Raw genomic sequence first — 24,181 nt, forward strand, 5'->3', positions numbered from 1 at the left:
CCCCCCGCCCGTTCCCGTCTCCAGGCTGCGTTATCTGCATCTTCACTTTTAAATTTCCGCTTCCCTCCCTCTCGCCTGTCGCTACGCTCCCGGCCCTGCAGCCGTTGCTCCCTTTATCTCTGCCCACCCCAGCGCCTTCACCCTCCTTTCTCCTACTCTCTGTTGGTCCCTAGAGACCCGATCCCCCTTCCTGGTCTCCCCTTGCTTTCACCGGTTTCCGGTCTTCCTTTGGCCCTCAAGCCTCAGGCTGGGTTCTCCGCATCTCCCCAGCCAACTTCCGGGTTGCTCTCTCCTTTCTTCTCTTCACCTTCCTTTCTAGGTCTCCCTTGCTATCTTATCCCAGTTGGGTGTTTCCCCCTCCAGTGTCCTATCTCTCCCTCTTCCTCGCATTCAGCTCCTGAAAATTGGTTGCGGTTGGGCTTACTATCCCGCCTGTGAGACAAGAGTCTGGGCCGCTTTTTCCTTATAGACTCCTGATTTCTTCTTCGATTTTCCCTGCATGTTTCTCTCCCATTATTCCCCACCCTCATGGCCACTCCCAGGCTGGTTTTGCCTGAACCACCTGCAGAGTTGCAGGGGTCAAGATAGGATCATAATCTGTACATAGCTTTTAATTCATACAGAGGCTGATGTGGCTCCCAGGTGGACCAGGGTCACTGGTTACCTGTGAGTCTACCTAGCCCTGAAGACTGAAGTCAGAACCCTGGGTCAGGAGTACACTTTCTGTACCCATCCTGTACCCCAAGTGCCACAGGGGTGGCTGCTGTCAGACTTGGTGTTCTCTAGGTCTTTCTCTCTCATTGTTTGAACTCAGGGGTGAAGAGAGCTGGGAGCAAGCAGGTCTCCTGCAGGCCCTTCTTCCTAGGGTGCTTGTATGAGGATGACTACAAAGCCCTACTCCTGCTTAAACTGCTGGAGTGCTCATCTTTGCTGAGTGAAGGGTACAAAGGAGCCAGTGAGGCTTGTAAGAAGCAGTCTAGTCTAGGATCCCTGGATCCTAGAAGGACAGGGATGGGAGCTTCAGGGTGCATATATGAAATCTGGTAGGAGAAAAGATAGAAGTTGGGATGTTCCTGGGGAACAGATAGGATGCTGCAGGAGAGGGTCTGGAAGGTGATGCTAAGGTGCTGAGATCTCTGTCCTCTTTCTTTGCCCTCTTACTGCTTCCTCCAACAACTACTAACAGAAAGCAACAAGAAGGTAAGAGCTGGGAGGCACAGAAGTCATCCACTTAATATGCTTAGCAGGAGGCTAAGGCGGAAGGGAGAAGCGTTCAGAGAAGCGTCTATCCAGACATCTCAGCTTGGAGCTGGACAAGGATCAAGAGCTCAGGCTTTGTGCCTATCTTGACAGATAACTCAGGTGCTGAAGGGGTAGGGCATTGGTAACAGTTTATGTGGATGGTTCCTGGGGTCCATTTCCTCTATCTCCTCCTGCTGACAGAACATAGGCCAATGAGAGTCTTTAGTAGCTTCCCCTCCTTCCCCCTCCTGCCTAGATGGATGTCATAAGCCCACCAGAGTCTAAAGACCACCAGTCTGTCTGGAATGAGAGAACCAGAGATGAAAACACACAGATATAACTGTCTTCCTCAACCTTCACTCTTTAGCTGCAAGGGAATGACAGGCATAGGAAGCAAAGTGTGACCTCTGGATCTAAGAAAATCTAAGAAGATCTATGCTGACAAAACTGCAGCGAATATTATTGCCCCCAATTCCTTCATTGTACAGGGGACAAACAGACCAAAGACTAGCACACTATTCTTTCAGTTCCTGAAGACATCTCCTTGACACTTTCCAGTGACCACATACCTACCCCAGGGAGGACCACTCAGCCAAGAGAAGCTACCAGATTTCTCTTGTCCATTGCTTTTTCCTAGTAACAGGTAATATATAGGGAGATAAGCTCTGAAGCCAAGCTGATCTAGGATCTAGATTCAGCTCTGTGGCTGTTTCCTACTTGTGTGACTTTACACTGTACTTTAGTCTTCTTATCTTTAAATTGAGGATTTAAATGCTTGGCATAATGTAAGATGGGTGAATGCTTACACCAGGTTCTATACATTTAGCTTTTGTTAATATTACCATCCCCCTAGGGCATGACCAAACCTCATAGATGTCTGAGGCTCTGTTGAAGCCAGAGGTTTTTAGTCACAGCTCAAGTTAGCCTTAACTGAACCTGGATTTGGCATCAGGAGCCCTGTGTTCAAACCCTGGCTTTATCATTGATTAAGTGGGTGGCTTCATTAAATTCCAGTTTCTTCATTAAAGTAGTAGATGAAGAAGGAAGGCTATTAGGAGGATCAAATGCATGGACTCTAGAGTGCATTCAGATATTAGGCAGAATTCATACCCACTGAGAGCTTAGTTCTAAAACCCATGGCAGGGCAGATGGAGGATCTACTGTGCCAGAGTCCTTCCATAACATCACACACATTTTCAAGGAATTCTTATTGTATCTTTACCACAACCCCTTGAGACACACAAGGCAAGGATCAATAACCAGTTTTCAGGTGATGGGACTGGGGATGTTGTGAGATTGAGTCCCAGGTATTTTGGTTTTCAATCCAGGGTTCTTCCTAAAGGGAATGTTGCCTGGCTTTGTACAATTTAGACCCCTGAGGTCTAAGACCGAGTACTCTCCAACATCAATATAATGGCTCTGGCAAGAACAATGATATAGGTCCCTACCCCATCACACTCAGGGCTTCACAACACTAAAAGTCAAGATAAGGTAGCTGGGTGTGGTGGTGCACGCCTTTAATCCCAGCACTTGGGAGGCAGAGGCAGGCAGATCTCTATGAGTTCAAAGCCAGCCTGGTCTACATAGTGAGTTCCAGGACAGCTGGGGCTACAGCAAGACCCTGTCTCAAAAAGACAAAAAAAAAAAAAGTCAAGAGGGCAGCCAAAGGGTTTGGTGAGGCTCTGTCTATGTGGGGGAACTGGCAGAAACCACAAATCCAGGGCTCTGGTGGCTACTGTCATATTTAGCCCTGCCATGGCTATGGGTTTTTCCATGTGTCCAAGAACCCAGGCTCATGTCAGTGGCTGTGGGATAATATCCCCAGCTCATTTGTTCTCTAAAGGGAATGAAGGAAGAAGAATGAAGAGGGGGAGTTCAGATTGACTGATAGGAAGGTTATGGAAATGCTTTGTAGATGTCAAAGTTGAATGTCACAGGGGATGCAAGAGATTTCTGTTATTCAAAGGCTCTAGGGGTTGGTCTCAGAGAGAAGGAAGTCTACCCCTTAGAAGGGCTTGAAGGGACAGTGGGACCTCCCACTAACTCTTCTCCTGGGAATAGAAGAAAGGGGATTATTGAAAGAAGCTGGTAGGTTTCCCTGGCTGGATGGGAAGTCAGGGTGAAGATACAGACTGAAGATAGCCTAGGAGTTAGAGCTTCTGTGTAGAACTAATGATATTTTGTCCTGCATGATGGTTCCTGGCCCAGAGAGTGTGTGATGATTGAGATTAAGCTATAAGCCCTAATGAAGGGTAGGATTCTTGATCCATCCTAAAGAATGGTAAAGGCGCCATTTGGGCTTGTAGTACCCTGACCTACATTTGTGGACCTTTTCCAAGAAGAAATATGGAACTGGTTGTATTTAACTGGATTCCCACAATTCTTAACAGCCGTTTCCTTTTAGCTCCATCATAGCATATCCATCTCCATCTAAGCTGCCCAGGTTGTAAAGAAGAGTCTCTTAGAAGGATAAGAATGGAGATCACAAAGCGAGACATCAGGATTGGTGATGTAGTTCAGTGTCAGAGTACTTACCTAGTAGGTACAAGATTCTGGGTTAGTTACACACACACACACACACACACACACACACACAAAAAAAAAAAAAAAAAAAAAAAAAAAAAAAACAAGACACCAAGAAAGAGGGGGGGGGCAGGCAGGTTCAGGAGCCTTTATTGAGGGTTTTTAGGGGTGGTGATTGGGAGTGTGGAGCCTAGTGCTGGACTCTCCGAATGGACTGCAGCTGTCTAGTGTGGGCCTGTGTGCTGAACTCACTGTAGGTATGGAATTCTCCACTGTGTCGGTCCTGTTCCAATACATACTGGTAGCCTCGGTAGCCTGGGTATTGGTAGGCCACCCACCTAGGACAGTGAAGAAAAGGAGTGGTGAGTAGACTCTGTCTGACCCATATCTATGCAGTCTTATTAGTAATCCCCTTCCCCAGCTACCAACTCTCTAGTCCAAAACTATTGCTTTAACTTTCTCTATTGAGTGTTCCTTCTCTGCCTTTTGCTATGGGTCTTCCTATAATCTATCCTAACCTGGCTCTTATACCACCATGCATTGCTTCCTTGCCCATTGTTCCCCTGGCTCTGGTTCTCCACTACCTCTTCCTCTTCTATCCTTTCACTCCCTCTCCCCTCCATGTCCCTGGCCTCTCTGTACTATGCCTTTAGCATCCTTCATCACTTTCTTCTCCTTGATTCCCATTGCATCCCATTGTTCTTTCCATCTCCCCTGTTCCAGTCCCAGCACTCACGCTCCAGAATTGACTTTGAGGGAACCCACATCCTTGCTGGCCCAGCCCATGGAGGGTAGTGATGGGTAATCATCACTGAGTTCAAATTTGCATCCTTGGAAGTTTTCCCCTTCAAACAGTGTCACACAGCTGTCTCTGTGGTTCTGAGACACAGGAATGGAGAGAGGGAGTTTGCAGAGATGTTAGGCACTCCAAAGGAGTGTCCATTCACCCCATCAACTTCCAGGTAATCTGGCAAGCTGGGGTGTTCCAAGGCCCCACCTGGGCCCTTGCCAAGAAACTCTTTGAGATCAAGCCTAGAGGCATCTTGTGACAGGAGCTATTTTGTTTCTTTGTTTTCTTTCTTGAGTATAGTAATCTGGTCTCCAACTCATGATCCTCCTGCCCCAGTCTCCTAAATAGCTGGAATTATAAGCATGTATCACTGGGTTCCTCCTGGGCCCATTTTTAGGAGAAAATCAGAGGTTCTGAGAGAGGTCTAGCCCATAATCAGGATATTTTCCCAAGGGTCTCACTGACTACCCAATCCCCTTCCAAGCTCCTGGTCACAGCCTCTCACAGGGAAGAGCCCTGCTAAGGGGTAATGGATGACAGAGTCAGAATAAACAGGCAGGGACATTGCAGTGTTGGTTGCATCTGGCTTTCCTAGGCTGGTTCCTCAGCCTCTTGGAACAGAGACACTGGACTGGGCTGGATCCTCTGCCCTCAAGCACCAGCCCCAGGACTTACCAGTACCTAAATGAATGGAAAGTGAGGTCCTCCTTTCTGGGGTGTTTGGTTCCTCATCTCCCCTTATTCCTCCCAGACACCTGCTGACACTGACTCTGTTTTCAACCTTGCTCACTGAACTGAGTTTCTAGTGTCATCTCTGTGTTAACACTTGTGACCCTGGTAAGTCACATTATGCCTCTGAGCCTCATTTCTAAGACTGTGTATGGGGCTGACAGCAGCCACTCCAATGTCTCAGGGTTGTGTGATGATAGAGGTTCCTTCCACCTGAAGAGGACTGAATGAGAAGGACCCCAGGTTCTCAAGAACTCTGAAGTCCTTGTTGCTGTCCGTGGTGCTGATTCACAAGAGCCAGGCCTGTGCCTTCAATTCCAATTTTCCCAAAATCGATTTTTGGTTCTGAGGAGTAATACCACGACCACCACCTAAGAGTTTATTTACACATCCAGTGAAGGGACTGAGAGGCTTTCCAAGGTACCACCAAGGGGTTAGGGCCTGGAGCTAGGAAGGAGGGGAAGTGGGCTGTGCTCACCGCACAGAGCACTGGCCTGAAGGACAGCAACTGGTTGCTGTGGTGGCCACTGCTGCCGCTCCAGGCACCGCAGCAAGGATAGTCTCCTTTCTCCAGAATGAATTGCTGTCCCTGGAAGTCGGGGTATTCATAGGCCACCCATCTGATAAAGGAGAAGGGGAACTGGGAGGCATCTGTCCAACCTCCCCCTCCCTCTTGCTTTGGTTGAAAAGACCAAAGAACTCAGACTCTTTCTCCAGCTCTACATCCTTCCCTTGACACACCCAGCCCTTAGCAATCCAGCCCTTCTTGAGGCTGAAAGCCCCAAACCTGCTGCTTTGAAGGGCCCAGGCCTTCCATTCAGGGCCTCCAAGTTAAAAGGAGTTTTTCAGGTTACAAGTGCTCTTCTTCAAGGATTTAGGTGCCTGTCTAAGGAAATACCCGACCCCTTAACCACCCTGCTATAGCAGCAAGTGAGCCTCTGCTCTCCGCAGAGACCCAAGCTGGGTTCTAGAATATTAAAATAGGACCAATAGAAAGGATTTGGCTCCACAAAGCCACCTATCTTTGCATAAAGAAAATTTTGGTAAAGGACATAACTACACCGGGCATCCTTTTGGGACCCAGAGTGGCCCCATGCTTCTTGATTGTCTCTAGTTTGCAGGAGGACACCCCATTATTTGTCTTAGGGCGGGTTGGGAGTTTTTGAGAGAATGAAGTGTTTCCCCTTGTTGGTGAGTCTTTCTAAGGGCATACAGGGCTGTAGACTGAGGTCCCAGGTTCCAAGTTTGGCCAGGAAGAGGGCATCGGGCATCCCCCAAATCAGCCCAGCAGTCGCCCCAAGATCACTCACGCGCTGTTTTCCACCTTGACAGAGCGCACCCTGCGCAGGGCTCCACGCTCGCTGGCGTTGGCACAGTCACTCAGCAGCCGGCAGCGACGACCCTGGAAGTCCTCCTCATCCCAAAGCGTGAGGCTGGCGGGCCGCCGGACCCGGCGCTGCTCATGCCGCTGTGAACAGGAAGGACCGGACCACGCGCTCAGCTCTCCAGAGCGCCCTACCTTGCCAAAGCCTGCCTGTGAAGGACCCAGGGTCTGAACCCAGCCTGTCTGGATACAGGCGCCAAGGTCTCTCTCTCTTTCTCTCTCTCTCTCTCTCTCTGTCTGTCTGTCTGTCTCATCTCGTCCTCTCCCTCCCCAGCCCTGGGTATTCACCGGGTGGGTGAGTGCCGCACACATGAAAAGTGGAGATGCTGCTCGCAAGCCTGCGGTGAACAGCTTTACAACCAGGCCTGGATGGGGTGGGCGAGCTGAGTCAGCTGGCAGGCTTCGGTCAGCTCTGATTCTCCATGGCCAAAGAAGGTCTTCCCCCCAAGAGGCAGCGGATCTGCTCTCAGCGCCCCCCCCCCCCCCCCCCCCGCCATGACAACAGAAAGTGCTGAGGAGCGCATCCCGCAAGCGACAAAGTCCAGGCTGATTCCGCGCTTTCTTTCTTTGCGTTCCAAGCCTGGCGGGGAGCGCCCAGCCCCAGGGCAGATCGTGTGCTTCGTGGCCCAGACCCTCAGGCCAGAAGACCTCGATAAGGACCACGCATGCCCTACCAGCGCTGAAGTTCTTCCCAATGTCAGATTCCTCTTCTTCCTCTTCCTCTGCCCTAAGTGCAGGTCTCTCTTTTGGGCCACGCTAGGGCGAAGGGAAAGAAGACGCTCTGCCAAAGACCCTCCGGCAATCCCCTCAGGTCTCTTTTCCCACTGCTTCCAGTTTCTTGTTTCTGGCGCTTTCCAGGTCCAGCTCCCGGAGTTTTCCGGGGGTCGAGACCAGGTCTCGCCGCCAGGCGGCACCAAGAGCAAAAGAGGGCCAACCTCTGAAGTCCGGCACTAAAGCATTAAGAGTTACCAGTAGCCAAGGAAGCGCCTTACTGTCCTAAGTAGGAAGAACGCCTCAACCTATCCACTCCCCCACCCCGTCCACGAGACTGTTTCCCCCTCCCCTTCTGTCCCCAAGCGCTCAGATGGGGCCAGGCTCTCTGCTCAAGCTTTTCCTGTGCTCAATCTGAGCTAAATTGTAACACAGACTAGTGAAGTAGGCCCTGCCACTGTCCTTTCCTAAAGGAAGGTGTGGAGGCCCAGAAATGGTTCAGGATGAGGTTGAGATCAAGAGTGGTCCAGCTGAGATGTGAAGATCCACTTCTGTTCAACTACAGTTCATACATAGATTATCTCCACAAACAAATACCATGTTTGGGGAGAGGGGTGATGTGGACACAGGAAAGCCTTAGAGCCCCAAAGAAGTAGCTCACCACTGTAACTGTCAACTAGACACAAGCTTCTTGCACAATTGAAATTTGAGAGCATATTCCAGCAGGAGTGTGAGGGGTGGGTGTGAAAGCAACTAATATTTTGTTGCTCCTGTGAGCCAAGCACCTCCTCAATAGACTCACAATAGCCCAGTGAGTTGTCTGCATGTGCAAATGTGGAAACTGAGGATGAACTTGGTGCAGGGCCTAGTTCAGATTTGTAACTGGCCAGTTTTAGAGTTAAAAATAGAATCCAAAGCCAGGGCTCTGCCATTACCCACTCCAACTCCTAGGACTAAGACTCATAGGTAGGAAGTTCTGCTCCAACTCCTGGAAGCTTACCCATGCCATTTCTCCCAACCTGCTAATCTCATTCCCAGCTCAGAGCCTTTGCATCTCTTTCCATTCCCTGGAATGTCTTTAAAAAATTTTTTTAATGTGTGTGAGTGTATTGCCTGCATGTATGTAAGTGCACCTGTGTCATGCAATGCCTGCAGAGAACAGAAGACGGGGTCAGATTTCCCTGTAACTGGAGTTAGGGACAGTTGTTAGCCACCATGTGGGTGCTGGGAATTGAACCCAGATCCTCTGGAAGAGCAGCTAGTGCTCTTAACCACTGAATCCTTTCTCCAGCCCCATCCTGGAATGTCTTAATCACTAGATCTTCAGCCACTTTCCAGGTGATGCTGGTCCTGGCATCAATCACATCTTTTTTGTCCCTAGCATTTGTCACTCTAAAGCCACCCTTCTCTTCTTATGTTTATGGGTGCACTAGTGCCTCCCTATTAAAGTGTAAGCCTCCTCCTCATCAAAGGGGCAGGAACCATGGCTGCCTTGTTCCCAGCTATTATCCTTACACTTAGCAAGGTTCTAGATACATAGTAGACATTCAATAAAACTTAATTGAACAAGATGGCCAGTTGTGGGCCAAATGTCCATGAGGAAGGTGTTCTATAAATCCTTCAGTGGGGTTCAGGGTGATGATGGTTTGCCCCCACTCCTGAAGTTCTAAGCTTCTGGGAACAAGCACTAGTAGCAGGCAACACCTCCTTTAGGCCTCTCCATTCACTGGTGGGAGACATTCATGAACTTGAATTGAGTCTAGAAATCAAGTCAAGAGAGCATGGATGAGAAATGGGACAGGCCTGCCTACTTTGATAAGGGATTGGGCCAGAACTATGACACAACTGCCTACCTCTCTACCTTACACAGGGCTAGACAAACACATATAAGGTATCATTTTTCCCAAGTCACTGGGCGCTTAGAGTTCTAGCCTCTGTTGTTTGACAAGTCCCAGCTGTGGCAGAGGAGAGTTATAGACTCTCAGGCTCAATTCATTTGACAATTCTAGAGGCGGCCACCAGGGGGCAGAGCCAGTATGCACTGCCTGGGAAGTGGGCGCCAGCTGTAGGGTGAAGAACTTGTGCATCTGTGGGAAGCTGATCAGGAAGGGCTGCAGGTCGGTGGCCAGGATGTCAGGGATATACATCTGCATTGTCGGTGATACCTGGTGTCTTAGCTCTAAGTCTGTATTTGTCAGGAGCTGGGTCTGGAGTCTGTGTCAGGACTCAGCTCTCTCTAAGGGTGGTGGCAGCTTCCAGTTCAGGTCTTGGTCAGTACCTCAGTGTGTGTGTGTGTGTGTGTGTGTGTGTGTGTGTGTGTGTGTGTGTGTGTGTGTGTGTGTGTGTGTGTGTGTGTGTGTGTGTGTGTTCATTCTAGATTGGGGGGGCAGAGGACAGGTAAGATATTGGTTAGAATTAGACATCACCTGGGACTTGAGGTGGTGACTTATGTGAGAAACCTACCCTTTTCAATCTGGAATTCTAGCACCAGCCAGCCTCTTCCCTCTCTATAACTAGATTTCCTTACCAGGAAAACAGTGCATAGGTCTCATTACTCCACCCATGACTTTCAGTTCTATCAGTTCTCAGAAAAGGTCTCATCAGCCACCACCACACCTGCGATTACCACTTATAGCCACTGGGATTCCATATCCCCCCAGGCTTCATAAACCAAGAAAGAGAAGATGTCACTGAGGTACCAGGACAGGAAGAGGCTCTCAGGCAGCCTCCCCCAACCCCCCCCCCCAGCACCCTGGTGTCAGGGTAGACTCTGGGATGCTACTCTTTTTCTGTGCTAAAGATTCCTTCCATTCTCCTCCCATCTAGCTGGTCCAGTTCTGGCCCTCAGTCTCCCCCTCATGCCCCCTCCCACCCCCAGCAGCTGTTCCTGTTTGTTTTCCCAGATCAGTTGAGCTTAGAGCTTCCTGAAGAATGGATGCCCAGGTGGCTTTGTTTGCCAGCTCAGCACCATTCCCTCTACCCCCTCCACACCCACAGATTTGACCTTTAGGGAATAGGCAGATAAAAACTCAGATCTATACCTCAAAGTACCCCCAAGATCTCACAAGGATCTCATCCTCAGTGAATCTCCACTCTGATCCCACTGAGGTGATCATCTTATATAGGGACTTACACAAAAATCCTCAGGACTTTATCCTTATCCCTACCCTCACTCTACCCACTCCATCCCATGAGTCTATCAAAACATCCATTCCATGTAGACCCTTAGATTCCCACAGAGAAAACCCAGGCTTGAGCTTGACTGCTTTGATGAGGCTCTCAAATCCCACCCAGATCCCTGATCCCATGTGGGGGCCTGTAGATCCTGCTAAGAAACCTCAGACCCAATCCTAAGCTTCTGTTCATGTCTCCACCCCAGTAAAGGTCCTGACTCCCCAGGGAAGCAGCACCTATATAGAGTCCCACCCCATGAAGAGCCCAACTTGCCAGTACTTAGAGGTGCTGGTGGCTAATGTCCTCTCCTCATGGTGGCCTTCTCCCCACCTCTTCCCCTCATTTCACTGGGAAATTATCCAGGACCTTGGAGCCTGAAAATGCAAATTCTGTGAGTGGTGCCCTGATCCACCCTGGTCCCATTCCCAGTCCTTCCTTTCCAGCCTGGCTTCTAGAGTCCCCACCCCATTCCAGGTCTGAAACAAGCTGATGAGCTTCTTTCCTGGGGCAGTGCAAGCCTGGTCTCTCAGGAGACCGAGATAACTCCAGAGTGGAGACAAGCCCAGTTCACACAGATGGAAGGGAACCCCACCCGCACAGACTCATTTTCCAACCCCATTTTCTCTGCCCTTCATAGAGCTGGAGAACTTACCTGCATTCAGAGAGGTGTGAGGCAGCTTTCACCACCACTCACTCACCTGTCTGCAATAGATAACTCTAAGACTCAACAGATATCTCAGAGCCTGCTCATTTGTGGGGAGACATTTTGCTCAGTCATTTATTCCTACTATCATGTGCCAAGCAAGGGGGACGGTCACTCTAGTGCATGCCTCATGCACTTTGACATGTATATATGCCCCTCTGCAGTCACCTAGAGAGGCATCATTGTAGCCATTCAGCTATGATCATGTTCTAAAGACATGCTGCTGCCAGAGATCAAATTCCAGCTCTACTGCTTAAGCAGTTGGATAGTCTTGCACTTTACCTTTCCATTTTTTCCTCTGTAAAATGGGAATAATTGTCTTGACTGTTGTGAAGATTTAAATGCATGTAAAATGTGAAATGGCTCCATAATATGCACCGAACAAGTTAGCTGTTGCTGTTGTATTTTCAGGTTGTTTGTCCCGTGGTACCCACCACTTCCTCTGGGATGGAGAGGAGCTAGATTGGGAGAGGTCAGGGCAGGCTCTGGAATCTGTAACTGCCTTTCCCAGAATGGTCCTTGTTCTAGAGAAGCCAGCAGAGCCCTCAATATGGGGCACTTTTGCTCACTACCCCCTCCAGTCTTCCCAGGAGTCACTCTGCTGTTGAACTTAGTTTGATGGGGTCAGGGGAGGTGTTCAAAGTTCCCTCATTCTTGCTCAGACCTATGATGTCAAGGAAAAAATACTGGGGAGTGGAGCTGATGACCTGGATCCTGTTCTCTCTGCCTTTTTTGGCTCCATATGTCACCTTTGGCCAGTCACACAGTCCCCTACCCCTTGAGGCCTCAGTGTTTTTTGCCGGTAAACTAAGCTGGCTACTGGAGGAGCTGCTTAGCCTTGCCTGCCTTGATTCTGCTGTGTCTGAGGAAGGCTCCCTCCCTTTCCCATCCTGCCCCTGTCTGCCCCACCCAGCCACCCACCTGGCCTAGCCAGAGTGAGGGGGCAGCTGCCGGTCTCCATGGGGATTAATCTCCAAGAAGGTCATCAAGGTTCTGGTACTGCCTTGGCTGGATAGGGATTAGCACCTGGGTGTGAGCCCCCACTCCCCAGTCTCTCCATTTTCACACAGACCCTGTGAGGCCTCCAGGCCCAGAAGTTCCAAGGCTGAGCCAGAACCGCCAGAGTGAGTGGGGGCAGGGCATCTGCTCAGCTATTGGCCTGTCCAGCTGTGACCTTAAAGGGTGGGATGAAGTCATGCCCATCACTGTTCTGTGCCCTCAAGTGTGAACCTTGTACCGGTCTACGTTCTCTCTTTTAATGGGAGAACAATCCATAGATCACCCCACACAGGGGCATCACCAACCTTGCCCCAATATCTCTGGCTGTTTCTATTTGCAGCCCACCTCTAGATCCTCCCTTGGGGGTGTGTCATTTCCACACCCCAGTGTGTTTTCACAGTGCCCTATCCTTCCACACCTTCTACCTTTATCTATTGGACCTCTAACTCCACTCACTTCTCTCTGCTGTTCCCATCTTCTGCTCTCTCACAAGGTCACTCTGTGTGATCTCTTATTGTCTCTACCTCTGGTCTCCCCCTGGGTCTTGCTCTTGCTGTCAAGTGAGCCTGAGTGCTCACCTATGGTTCTGACATGGCTCCACTCTCAGCTGCATGCTCTGCCTTCTGCCTTCCCTTTGGCCATTTCTCCTCTGCTCTTTCACAGTCCACCCCCCAACCCTCACCCTAGGCTACTCTGATTGCTCATTCCCTTTCCCTCTTCCCCACTACCTGTTCCCTCCCCTACCCAGGCGATGACAGGGAAGACAGGAAGCAGGCTCTGGCTTGGAGCAGGAGGGGGAGGGGCAGCCTGCACACCAGCTGCTGGGTACCCCCCTCCATCCCAGCACCTGCAAGCTTGCCAGGCATCTGCAGACTCCACCCCAGTCCAATGGGGGAGGGATCCAGAGGAGAGACCAGATGCCCCACCATGGCCTGGAAATGCTGGTCTTGGAGATAGTTAGGGAGTGGAGTCTGGGAAAGAAGCCTTAGGAAGGGGCTGTAGTCTTCATCACCAGGCCAGGCCCCAGCCCACTACATACTCTCTTTTGCCACCCTCCTTCCAAGGACTGCTTTTGTGTGTGTTGGGGGTCCATTCCAAGGTCACACCTCTGTCGTGCAGTCTCAGGATCTGGGACCCCTGTGGAAGAGGAGGGCTAGCCCATTGCCATGATTGGAGAGGGGAGAGCATGCTTTCAAAGACATGGGAAAGGTGTGCCAGGCCAGGCCTCTGACAGGTAAATCATTCAATGCTGGCAAGCAGAAAAGACTGGACTCGGGAAAGAAGCCTGGTCAGGGAGGCCAGGATGGGGATTGCACACACCCAGCTGGGGACACAGGGGTCTAACTTGGTCTCAGGGGTAGCTCCTCCAAGAACCCTCCCTCTTCAGCAGAGCCACCACACAACCATCCCACAGGGTGGTGGAGAGGACAAGTCAGCACCCCTACGAATATTTGTCTGACCCTAGTTCTCAGCTCCCTGGCAACTGCACATACCTGGTATGTAGGGGTACAACTCTCCCACAGTGCATCTTGACCCTAATGGGAAAGCAACCCTGGCTCCTTATTGTTGTCCAAGGAACCTTTATCCACCCCCAACTTACAGCTGGTCTCTGTCACCATATATTCCCAGGAGGAGCAATGGAGGGTAGCTGGTGTCACAGAACAGACTCATCCCTGGCCCAGCCTACCCCTCAAGTCTTGTGTGCAGCCCTGGGTTTGGGAGCCCCAGCCAGGGTTTAGGACAATCCCAGTACCCTCTCCTGCAGGCCAGGTCACAGCATTTTAGGTAATCACCCAACCCAGCTCTGGGCTATGGCTAATGATCCAATGACTGACCCTGCCTGAGCTATGAGCTACTTTGGCTCAGTCCAACCCAGCTGACTAGGCTGCAGTGAATACAAGATTATGGAACTTGAGAAAAGGGGTGAGCTTCTGTGTCTGAGGACCCTGTGTCCTGTTCCACATCTGCTGATCTCAGATATGATTGGACTGAAAGAGGGCAGTGACAGGAGCGAAATCTCAAAATGGTAGCCACACCAAAGAGATCTGCAGGGGTGCATCTGAGTCTCCACAGAGGTCCTAGGCTCACAAACACCCAGATTTTCCACACCTCATAGCTCTGGCTCCAACTCCTGGGTGGTCCAGGAGCCCAGGGACCAGGATCCCGAGTAGTAGAAACCCTCTCACTCGTGGGAGGCCTGGCCAACTCCTTCATTTTGCAAATGGGAGAACCGAAAGACTGGGAAAAGACTTGCCAAAGGCCACAGAAGTCGCTGGGGCAGAGTCTGACTAGAATCCACCTCCAGAAGGGGATCTGTTCTGGACCCCAGCCCATTCTGCCACCCGTGGAGCCTGCTCAGCCCGCATTACCCGGCAGCGAGCTGTCCTGACAGCTCAGAGTCTGCGGGCAGGGCAGGTGGGGCTGGATGGGAGCAGGATGTCGCCCTCCCCCAACGCCCCGGGCGGGCGCGGTGCGAAGCCTCTGCGACCCATATGGTGACGGCGGCGGCTGGCAGGTGCTTGCGTGGCGATCCGGCCGGCCCCAGGGCTGGTGCTGAAAGGCCGCCCCTGCCTCACGCGAGCCGAACGAACAAAACGCTCAGGTCCGGTTTGTGCGAGGGGCTCGTCGCGGGGCGGGAGCGGGGGGCCCGGGGTCTGGTGGTGGCCCTCGGCGATCTCCGGGTCATGGTCTTCCTCCCTCGCAGCGCTGCACAGCGCCTAGCGGCTAAGCGGCAGCTCTCACCTGCGCATGGTGGTGGCTGACACGTCGGCTGCCCGGCGGCCGCCGCAGGTGCACACCTGGCCCGCCCCTCCCTTCCTGGCCTCCCTCCACTGGCTTTCCTGGCCCCTCCGTCCAGCCCAGCCCGGCTTGGCTTCGTCCCCAGCCCACGCCCAGGAGCTTGTGCCTGAGCCGGGGCTCAGAGCACTCTTATACTTCCAGTTCAGTCCCCGCCCCTGCACACACACACACACACACACACACACACACACACACACAAACACACACCTGTCCAGGCGCCCGTTTGCTCGGGGCAAATATTGACTCATGGAGGCGGAGCGCCCCCTCCCCCGCGCCCCAGGCTCTGAGACCAGGCCTTGGCGGTGGGGGTGGGTTGAGGGGGTGGAGGGGAGGGTGCCGGGGACCTGGGCGCCTCTGGAACAACACCAGATGTCACTTTTCCACCCACCTGGCTCTGAGCTCCGGGGAGGAGCAGAGGACAGAGGCTGCCCGGCGGGGGTTAGGGAGAACAGAGAGGCGGGTGTCTTAGGGAAGACAGAACATCTCTGGGTCTGGGTGTGTGTGCGTGGTGGGGTCTGTTGGCAATGGAAGTCGCTCAGTGAGATCTGTGGCCTGCTAAGCCGGGGCCTCGAAACGTGCCCAGACCCCAGTTCCTGGCCCTCTCTGCAGTGTACCTCAGTTTCCTTCTTAATCTCTTAGCAGAGTTTAGGGAAGCAGGCAAATGCTAACAGGCTGGCCCCCCGGGTGCTGAACCTCGGAACACATGCATGGGGCAGTGGGAAAGAGAGCCTACCCCGCCTCTATGGCCTCCTGTGTGGCCGACCAGGCCTGGTGCTCGGTTCCTGTTCACAAAGCTAAGCTGGAGCAAAAACCACCTATGCCCTTCCAGGAGCGCCCTCCACTGGCCAGACCGAGTCCAGCGCCCCACCTGGAGCACTGAGCCCTCTTCTGCATCCAAGGGAAACTCATCCTCTGCAGCCCACACTGGCCTCTCCCACCTCCCACACATCTCAGCGCCCGCTCTTTTCCCCAGGTAGGGGGAAATAAAATCTAGGCAGACTGAACCAGTGTCCAGTCTACAAAGAGGAGGGTCAACACGGAGGAAACATTTCCTCCCTGCTTCCAAGGGAAGCCAGCCATAGTTGAGCAGGATCTTTGACTTATCTTCACATAGCCAGAACTGGTAAAAGAAAGGAGCCAGGGGCTCCTCCCAAGCCCATGTGACCCCTGAGGAACAGATTCTCAAACGACCTTAAGAGTAAAAATAAATCAGTTTATCCGGACCAACTGTATGGCCTTAAACACCCAAAAGGAAAGTATAACCAAAGATTAAAGGGCCCTGTTCCTTTGAGTTATTGGCCAGGGTGGCCCAAAAGACTCCCAGACAGTAACCCCAGCATAAAACTGGGAAAATGAACAGCAGACCCCAATCTTATCTAAAGGAATATTGACAACTGATTGCTGCTAGATGAGGAACAGCTGATCTTCCTAAAACAAGGCTCTCTACAAAGGCTGACTAGATTCAGTAGATGGACAATCACTGGGGAATGGCCAGGGGCACAGACAACACAATGGACAGTAACAGGGATGACAAAGTATATGGGCTCCAGTGTGTGGGAGGGGGGGAGCTATGGGAAGGTGCAATTTGAGAGTGGATATATAGATGAATAAGATTGCGTGGGATGTTCTGTATGATATACACAAAAAACAATCAGCAAATTTTTAAAAAGACATATTTGAGGAGGAAGCATAAAATTTACTTCATATTAATTAGTAGAGGTGATAAACATTACCATTGAAATCTACCTGATGACTTTATATCCATACTCAGGTACTAAGGATCCGAGTGTAACTGACTGTGACTAGTAATAATCAGATACATAGAGATTAAAGACATAGGTGTAAACATCTAAGTGTTAGTAGCATTAAGAATGTAGGAAACAGCATATTTTAAAATGAAATGGAGATCTTCTTTAAAGGTTAAAAACTCATTCAATTTTATGTCTTATAGGTTTATACTGAGTTCAATATTGTATAACCGTATTAACTCAACCATGAAACTAAAAATTTACAGCCACTTTTGAAAGAGATGTATCCTTGCTCTGGAAATTGTTACTGAATATGTTAAAGCTGTAATAAAATGCTTCTTCTAAAATAAAATCCAGGTAGATATAGAAAAAAGGCTAAATGCTTTACTGGTAGAGCGATAGAGAGAGGACCAGGAACAATTTAGGGAGGCATGTAGGTGGGGCTGGACTCAGACAGCAGCAAACAGTTGGTAGCTGGTGGTACCGCTGAGCAGAGTACTTCCCCTTGCCGCATTGGCAACAGTGTGTCTGTCCTAGAAAACAGAAAGTCCCAGGTCCGGTGAGGGTGGTGAGGGTGAGGGTAAGGGTGAGGCTTCTGGCCACACCTGCACACCCCTCCTGCCTCTTGTACCCCAGCAGCACAGTGAATGTGACCCCAGGTTCCCACCTATGCACACTAACTGGTGGCAGGGCGATAATGCGAGGCCTCGAAGTGAGCACCACCTCTCCACGGCTAGCCTCCACCAGTATGTTCTGGATTATATTCTCTAGTAGAGCCTCCTGAAGATTGGCAAAGGCAGATAGCCTAGGGGGGGAAAGGGGGACAGTGGCTAGTGAGGTCACAGACTTGTGAATCACTTCTAGACTCACTGGCCTACAGTACCTTGTTCAGTCTTCTCTATGCAGATTCTCCCTGAACTCCCTGTCCCAGTCCCAATACATCTTGTTGCAATTTCACAGATGCTAGATGTGTGACTAAAATAGATAAGTTGCAGAAGACATGCTGCTGGCAAAGCAGTGGGATTCAAACCCAGGCACAGTAGTTGCCATACCAGAACCAGGTTTAGAGGACAGCAGTGATGAGAGGATGCAGAAGACACTGTATGGAGCTATGGAATCCCAAAAGGATAGAATGCATTGCCACCTCCTCAAAAAAAAGCTCCAGGAAAATGTGGTATCAGAAGGAATCGCACTTCTCTGACCTCTGGAAGAGACTTTGAAGATTGCCCCATACTGCTGGTAAATGTTATAATCCAGATCGATCTGTCTGTCTGTCTGTCTATCTGCCTGTCTCTCTATCGGTTGTCACTAGACTCTGAGTTAGGAAGAGAGTCAGTAATCACACACAGGTAGGGGCCAGCTTAAGCATACCATTCTTCCCAGCCCTCATTGGGGCCTGGCCTGGCTCACCTTCCAATGGCCTCCTTCTCATCATTTTCTTGCTCCTCCTTCATCATGATTTTCAGGTCCTGCTGCCATTGCCACTGCAGGGACTGTTGAGACCCAGACAGCTGTGCAGCCTTAATCTCTGACCAGGTCAACCTCACTTCCTTCTCTATCTCCTCCTCCATCTCCTCCTTGCCCAACTCCTCCTCTTTTGACTCCTCTTCCTCCTCTTCTGCCTCCTCCTCTTCTTCCTCTTCCTCTTTGTCCTCCTCCTTGTTCCCCTCTGCCTTCTGCTCCAAGCTGCATTTGTCTTCCCCCAGCTCCTTGCCTTTCTCGTCCTCACAGAAGTTGGGCAGGGACAGGATTGGCATTAAATACAGGCTGCTCTTCTGGGCCATAAACCTGGCTGACTGCTCATTCCAGAACTGGCAGAAGTAAGGTACCTGCTCCACCAGGCTTTGGTCCACAGCCTGATGGAAATTTTTATCTTCCAGCAGACCCCTTGGAGGGAGGAAAGGAGAGATAGAACTTAACGAAGGGATTTACAACCCCCTGGGAACCTTGGCTTCCCTACTTCCCAAAGGACAGCTCTCACCTACTATTTTTCCTAGTAAGTGATAGGTGGGGGAGGAGAGCCCTTGGAGCAAGGTATCTTTGAGTCCTGTGGAGTCTTAGAAATGAATAGGATGTGGTACAAGCAGAGCCAGCAGGTCAGAATGACACAGATAAAAGGCAGGATTCCTGAGGTGACAGGGAACTAGCTCCAGACCTCATCAGACCCAGCCACAGAAAGTGACAGAATCAGGCCTATCTATCCTGAAGGTCCCTCTAGCTAGTTCTATTAGACCTGTTCTCTCCTAGGGGTCCTGGGCCACCAGTAGAAGGATGTTGCAAGAGAACTCTCCATTTGTCAAGAAGGGATTGCTGAGGCTTCAGAAGCTTTGGTTAATAGAGCTAGAGAGATAGAAGAATGAGAGGGAAGATGCACAGAGCCCTGAGTACCTGATGATGGTGGTGAGACAGTCGACTAGAAGCTGTTTCTTCTGCTTAGAGACAGGAGCCTCTTTGTCAAGGGGTTTGCCTTCAAAAGAGGGTGTCCTCCCTTCCCTGGAGGCTTTCTTCTTTGGCAGCTCCCTGGGGCAGATCAGGACATTCTAAGTGGTCTGGGGAAAGCCACCATGCTGGGGAGGGGGGAGCAAGCCACAGTGGTAGCTGCTCTGTCATGAGGACATAGATGTGCTGGACATACTCCCGGTCTTAATGAAATGTAGCTACTGTACCCAAAGAGCCACACCCAGCCCTGAGGTCAGTGGAGGACTCAGAGGCTCCAAGTTGGCAAAAGGAGGGAGAAAGTGTGGGAAGCCTAGATGGGTTCCCCAGTGCATTTTTTATTTCCTCACAAGGGCCTAGGCAGTAATGGGTATCTTGGGCCCATGGTATCCAGTGAGTCCCAATGCCCCTGTTCTTGCTTCAGTCCTCCATAAAGGTTGGGTGTGGGTGAAATGGGTGAAGAAACTAAGATTAGAAGAAGATGACCATGCCTCCCCAAGAGTTCACCTGTACAAGAAGTGGCAGAGAAACTCAGAGAAGAAGTTGGTCAGGTAGTAGTCGGTGGCATGGGCCCGGGCAGTGAGGCTCAGGTAGAGCAGACCTGGCACAGGTGGCTGGGGGCGTGACCAGCATTTCTCCTCCTTTACTATTTTCAAGTTCCAGCTGGCAGGCCGGCTGAGAGACGGCTTGTTTGTGATGGGAGGCAGTGTCTTTGGGAAGAAGCAGCATGGGTGATAGGGTAGTCATACTCCTGTGTCCAGTGGGTCTCCTGTTCTAACCCCCTAGGGCTGTGGACTCACCCATTAGTACTATCCTCCCTTCCTTCTAGAAGTCTGGCTCAGGGATTGGAAGCATCTCTGGGGACAAGCAAGGACCTCCCAAATCATCCCAAGAAGAATGGCTTGGGGCTTTATGACTCACCTTGTACTTTCTCACAGGTTCACAGGCTACACAATACATTTGTCTCTGTGGAAACAGAGATCCTAGCTTAGGATCTGACAGGTCCAGCCCAGACCCACTTCTATCTCTCTGGATAACCAGGTCCAGATTCTGTTTACCTCTTGATCCTGCCTACCTTCTAATGCCACCCTTTTCTAGTACCTTCTCTAGCTAAGTGCTGCCTGGGAACAGATAAGAAAAATCTGCTTAATCAGGTAAGGACAGAGGAGGAAATGCCACTAAATGTGGACATGCTGCCCTCCAAAGGTGTTTGCCCTTGTGCCCTGTGGTTGTGTGCCTCAGACAGACAAGGAATCAGCCTGCATTCTGGAGACTATATTGGAAAGCACTCCACTTCCCTGTGGGAAAGGATCTATATTCATAGGAGGCCAAGCTTCAGAGGGAGCAGAGCCTTTCTGAGAGCTCTGTGTGGTGGTCCCAGAGGTGACTGTGAGATAAAAACACCAGTATGGGCAGGCTGTGAAACAAGGAGGAACCTATATTTTTATCTTGGGTTTGCTATTGCTCTCCCTGAAGAAATATGAAGAGCCTACGTTTAGGGACTGTTTGGTGGGTACTGGGTTCAGTTGTAGGCACGTTGTATATATTAGTTCTTTAAAATCTCTCAACAATTGCTACAAAGAAGATGTTTTACTAGCATTAAAACATTTATTTTTAAGATTTATTTTTACTTTATGTGTATGATTGTTTGCTTGTATGTATGTATGTGCACCACATGTTCCTGATGCCCACAGAGGCCAGAAGAGGGCTCTGGATCCCCTGAAACTAGAGCTACTGGTGATTGTGAGCTGCTATGTGGGTGCTGGGAATTGATCCTAGGTCCTCTGCAGGAGCAGCAAATGGTCTTAACTGCTGAGCCATATCTCCAGCCTCAAAACATATTTTAAAACATTTTTTGACTGAGTGTAGTGGCTCATGTTTATAATCTCAGCACATGGGAGACTGAGGCAGGAAGATTTCTGAGTTTGATACTGCCCTGTTTCAAAAAGAAATCAAACCAAACCAAACAAAAACCCCACCATTGTTTTGTAGACAGAAGGGGACCAAATGGTACAAAGAATCCCCTCATGGCCAATTTTGTCTCATCTGCTCCTCACCTGAAGCAAACCCCTACTTCATGTTCCTTTTCATTTTATAGTCATGAACTGAGAGGTTAAGTAATTTAACCAAGACCACAGAAGTATCAATGGCAAAGCCAGGAATAAAACCTGGAGATATTTCCAGAGCTTGTACCCAAAGCCACTGGGTTACAGAGTGCTCCCTCAGGTGAGGTCTCTGTCATTTCATGTTCCCAGCACTCACCTTGCAACAGGCACTCATGAAATTCTGCCCTGTGAAGCAGGGAATGGTCAACCATCCTCACCTTCACTTTCCTATCTGTGATGGTGAACTCCACCTCCTGCCGTGCCTTCTCTTCATTCCATTCCTGTAGCTCTTTGTGGTACTGCCTCATGAGTTCCTGCCGGTATACCTGGGCCCAGCATAAGGTGAGAGAAAGCCTCAATATGGAAGGTCTTAGATAGAGCTTACCTTGGGCCTGCGCTATGAGCCTCTAACCCTTCTAAGAACTGGCTCCTGCCTTTTTCTGAGGGTCTGGGGACCTCAGAGCCCTTCCGTACCCCAGGATTAGGAACTATTCCTCCACACCTGTATATCTCTTTGTATCTGGTCCTCACCTTGCATATCAGGTCCACACTGTAGAAGCTGGCATGCACTGAGGCCTTCAGGGTCACCAGGATTGGGACTGCCTCTTCAGGAGCCAGTTCTCCTTCTATGGGACTCACAGATACCTGTTGGTTTGGGGAAGGGGTCTGTGGATTAGGTAGGATGACACAGGAAAGGAAGAGGCAAGGTGATACAGCATGGGACAGGCTAGGATGGGTTGACATGGGGCCATGAAGGATGCATCTGGAGCCTTGCTGGGCAAATGGAGTCTCACCTCACCAAAGTCTAAGGGCCTTGACTGCCAGGTGAAGACAATTGATTCATTCTTGGAGATATTGTTGAGAAAGAGCAAGCGGCTACACTTGCTCTGCACAGGGATGTTTCCCAGGGAGATATGAGACTGAGACAGGAAGACATTCTGTTGGTGAAGATAGCACAGCATCAACTTGGGAGATGAAAAATAACCATAGAAACACTGCTGGGTCCTTAGCATTTTCAAAAGCCCAAGTACTGTGTCAGATGCTTTCCACATATCTGACCCTCATGATGGGTCTCACAATAGGTGAGACTATTTCCCATTGGATATATTGGATGTGTCACTAAGGTTCAGAGAGCACAGATAACTTTTCCAAATACCTCTCACATGCATAATTTGGGTAACGCCAGAAAGACTCACTCTGAAGCCTATGATTTCAACCATTAAAGCAAGTTTGGAAGGTCAGAACTTGTTTAGAGAAGACAGAACCAAAACCAACTTAAGTTGAGCCTCTAACAGATAGTTATAAATGAACAGGTGACCAGCTTTTGATGTCTTCATTAGGCACAGACTAGCTGTGTTATAGGATTGTCTGGAAAGACTGAGCCCACACACAGAAGGAGAACGTTCTCACTGTCTAGACCCTGAATGCTTCCATGGCAGGGGTTTTGTCTGGCTCTTCTCTGTGTCCCCAGGGACTCCACAGTGCTCATCCTTCATTAGGGATCCATTGGGTGTCTGACTAGAAGAGTAGACAAGTGAATAGTGATTGGATGGGTGGGTCCATGGATAGATGGACATAGGTCAGTAAGGAGTATGTGATAATGATAGAGTGCATATATTGGTAGTTGGATGGATAGGCAGATAGATAAATGAATGGGTCAGGCCTCCTACCAATGGACTAAACGTAGTATTATTGACCCTTACTGTATTTAGTAAAATCCGTTTGGATTCAGGAGAAGGACTGCTCTGTACGAAGATAATACCTAGAATAGGAGGACTTGTTTCTAGATCTTGCAGCATCCCCAGGCCCATGTTCACAGAAAAGTCTGGGCTCAAGGGTCCGGAAGAAGGTGGAGTAACCTAAGCAGGGACATGTGGGCATTAGCCTCTTGTAGAGCTATACTGCCTTTAAAGCTGGAGCCAGGCTGGGCCCAGGTGTCACCTCTCTATGTATCCCTCCTCAACACATCTCTTTTTCTCCCTAGCCTCCACAGGCCTCTGTACTGGCCACCCTGGACTGTAGGGCCCTCCTCCATGACCTCAGGCCTTCCCAGCTCCCTTTCTCCCACCTGTCCAGGAACCATCAGCTTAGAGTATATAGAACTGTTGTCCCACGAGGAGATGTTGTGAAAAGGGGCTGTGTCACCCATAACATAGGGGTCATATCCCACTCCTTGGAAGCGAATGACTGCTGAATTCCATCCCAGGATGTGTATGGGTACATCCACCTGGGAAGTTAGAGAGGTGGAGGAAGGAACTGGTAAGATCAACACGTGGTGAAGAAACTATAGCTCCAACCCCCTGTATTGTCCAGGCCACTGCTCACTGTATAGGTTTTGGCTTCGATGGGTGAGAAGATCCACAGGACCTGAGCAGTAGTTCCTGGCTGGATCTCCCCTTTGGGGTTCAGGCAGCAGAAGATAGGATGGTCAAAATTTTTTTCTTGAACCTGTGACAGGACGCTGGTCTGGACTTCATATGTCACAGGCACTGAGCCACCATTATACAGCTCATAAATCTGCAGGGGGAAAGGAATAGGGAGATCTCCAACCAGCTCAAAACTGTAGACCAGATAGCCTAGGGCTCTGTCCATCTTGGGGCAGCAGATTGATTTCCACAATCAATGTGAGAGTCCCTGAGCTCCCCAAAGACCTATGGTCCCCAAAAATTTCCAACTATGGTTTGATCACTTGGATATTCAGCCTATAACATTTTAGGATACTTTACATTTCTGCTTATAAAAGAGCAGCTCATTTATTTGCCCTCAATTTACATTTGCCAAGTTTATCATAAAAGACCCCAGTGTAAGTGTCCTTCATGTTGGGACTTGGAGGATATA

The 24,181-nt window shown here is 50.2% G+C and overlaps 3 protein-coding genes across 4 annotated transcripts in view; all 3 read right to left on the reverse strand.

Moving 5' to 3' along the window:
- Fev (FEV transcription factor, ETS family member) overlaps positions 1–530 on the reverse strand; it is a 4,772-nt gene extending 4,242 nt beyond the window's left edge. Inside the window, 1 exon segment of the mRNA XM_008825874.1 lies at positions 525–530. Coding sequence (XP_008824096.1) covers positions 525–530 — 6 coding nt within the window.
- A 3,363-nt stretch (positions 531–3,893) lies between these two features.
- Cryba2 (crystallin beta A2) lies at positions 3,894–6,980 on the reverse strand. The gene is made up of 5 exons (XM_008825875.1): positions 6,957–6,980; positions 6,595–6,752; positions 5,763–5,904; positions 4,502–4,644; positions 3,894–4,103 (listed from the first exon to the last, which is right to left on the reverse strand). The coding sequence occupies exons 1-5, from the start codon at positions 6,978–6,980 to the stop codon at positions 3,956–3,958; spliced, it is 615 nt and encodes a 204-aa protein (XP_008824097.1). The 3' UTR covers positions 3,894–3,955.
- A 10,192-nt stretch (positions 6,981–17,172) lies between these two features.
- Positions 17,173–24,181, reverse strand: part of Cfap65 (cilia and flagella associated protein 65) — a 41,516-nt gene continuing 34,507 nt past the window's right edge. For both annotated transcript variants that reach the window (XM_008825740.1, XM_008825739.1), the window contains exons 22-32: positions 23,669–23,860; positions 23,412–23,570; positions 22,138–22,281; positions 21,875–21,988; positions 21,562–21,669; positions 20,160–20,204; positions 19,746–19,948; positions 19,191–19,322; positions 18,213–18,689; positions 17,470–17,607; positions 17,173–17,335 (exon numbers count right to left, since the gene is read on the reverse strand). In XM_008825740.1, coding sequence (XP_008823962.1) covers positions 17,224–17,335; positions 17,470–17,607; positions 18,213–18,689; positions 19,191–19,322; positions 19,746–19,948; positions 20,160–20,204; positions 21,562–21,669; positions 21,875–21,988; positions 22,138–22,281; positions 23,412–23,570; positions 23,669–23,860 — 1,824 coding nt within the window. In that variant the 3' untranslated portion in view covers positions 17,173–17,223. The remainder of the gene's footprint in view (positions 17,336–17,469; positions 17,608–18,212; positions 18,690–19,190; positions 19,323–19,745; positions 19,949–20,159; positions 20,205–21,561; positions 21,670–21,874; positions 21,989–22,137; positions 22,282–23,411; positions 23,571–23,668; positions 23,861–24,181) is intronic.

Source organism: Nannospalax galili, unplaced genomic scaffold (genome assembly GCF_000622305.1).
Source record: "Nannospalax galili isolate Female #2095 unplaced genomic scaffold, S.galili_v1.0 scaffold127, whole genome shotgun sequence".
Lineage (NCBI taxonomy): Eukaryota > Metazoa > Chordata > Mammalia > Rodentia > Spalacidae > Nannospalax > Nannospalax galili.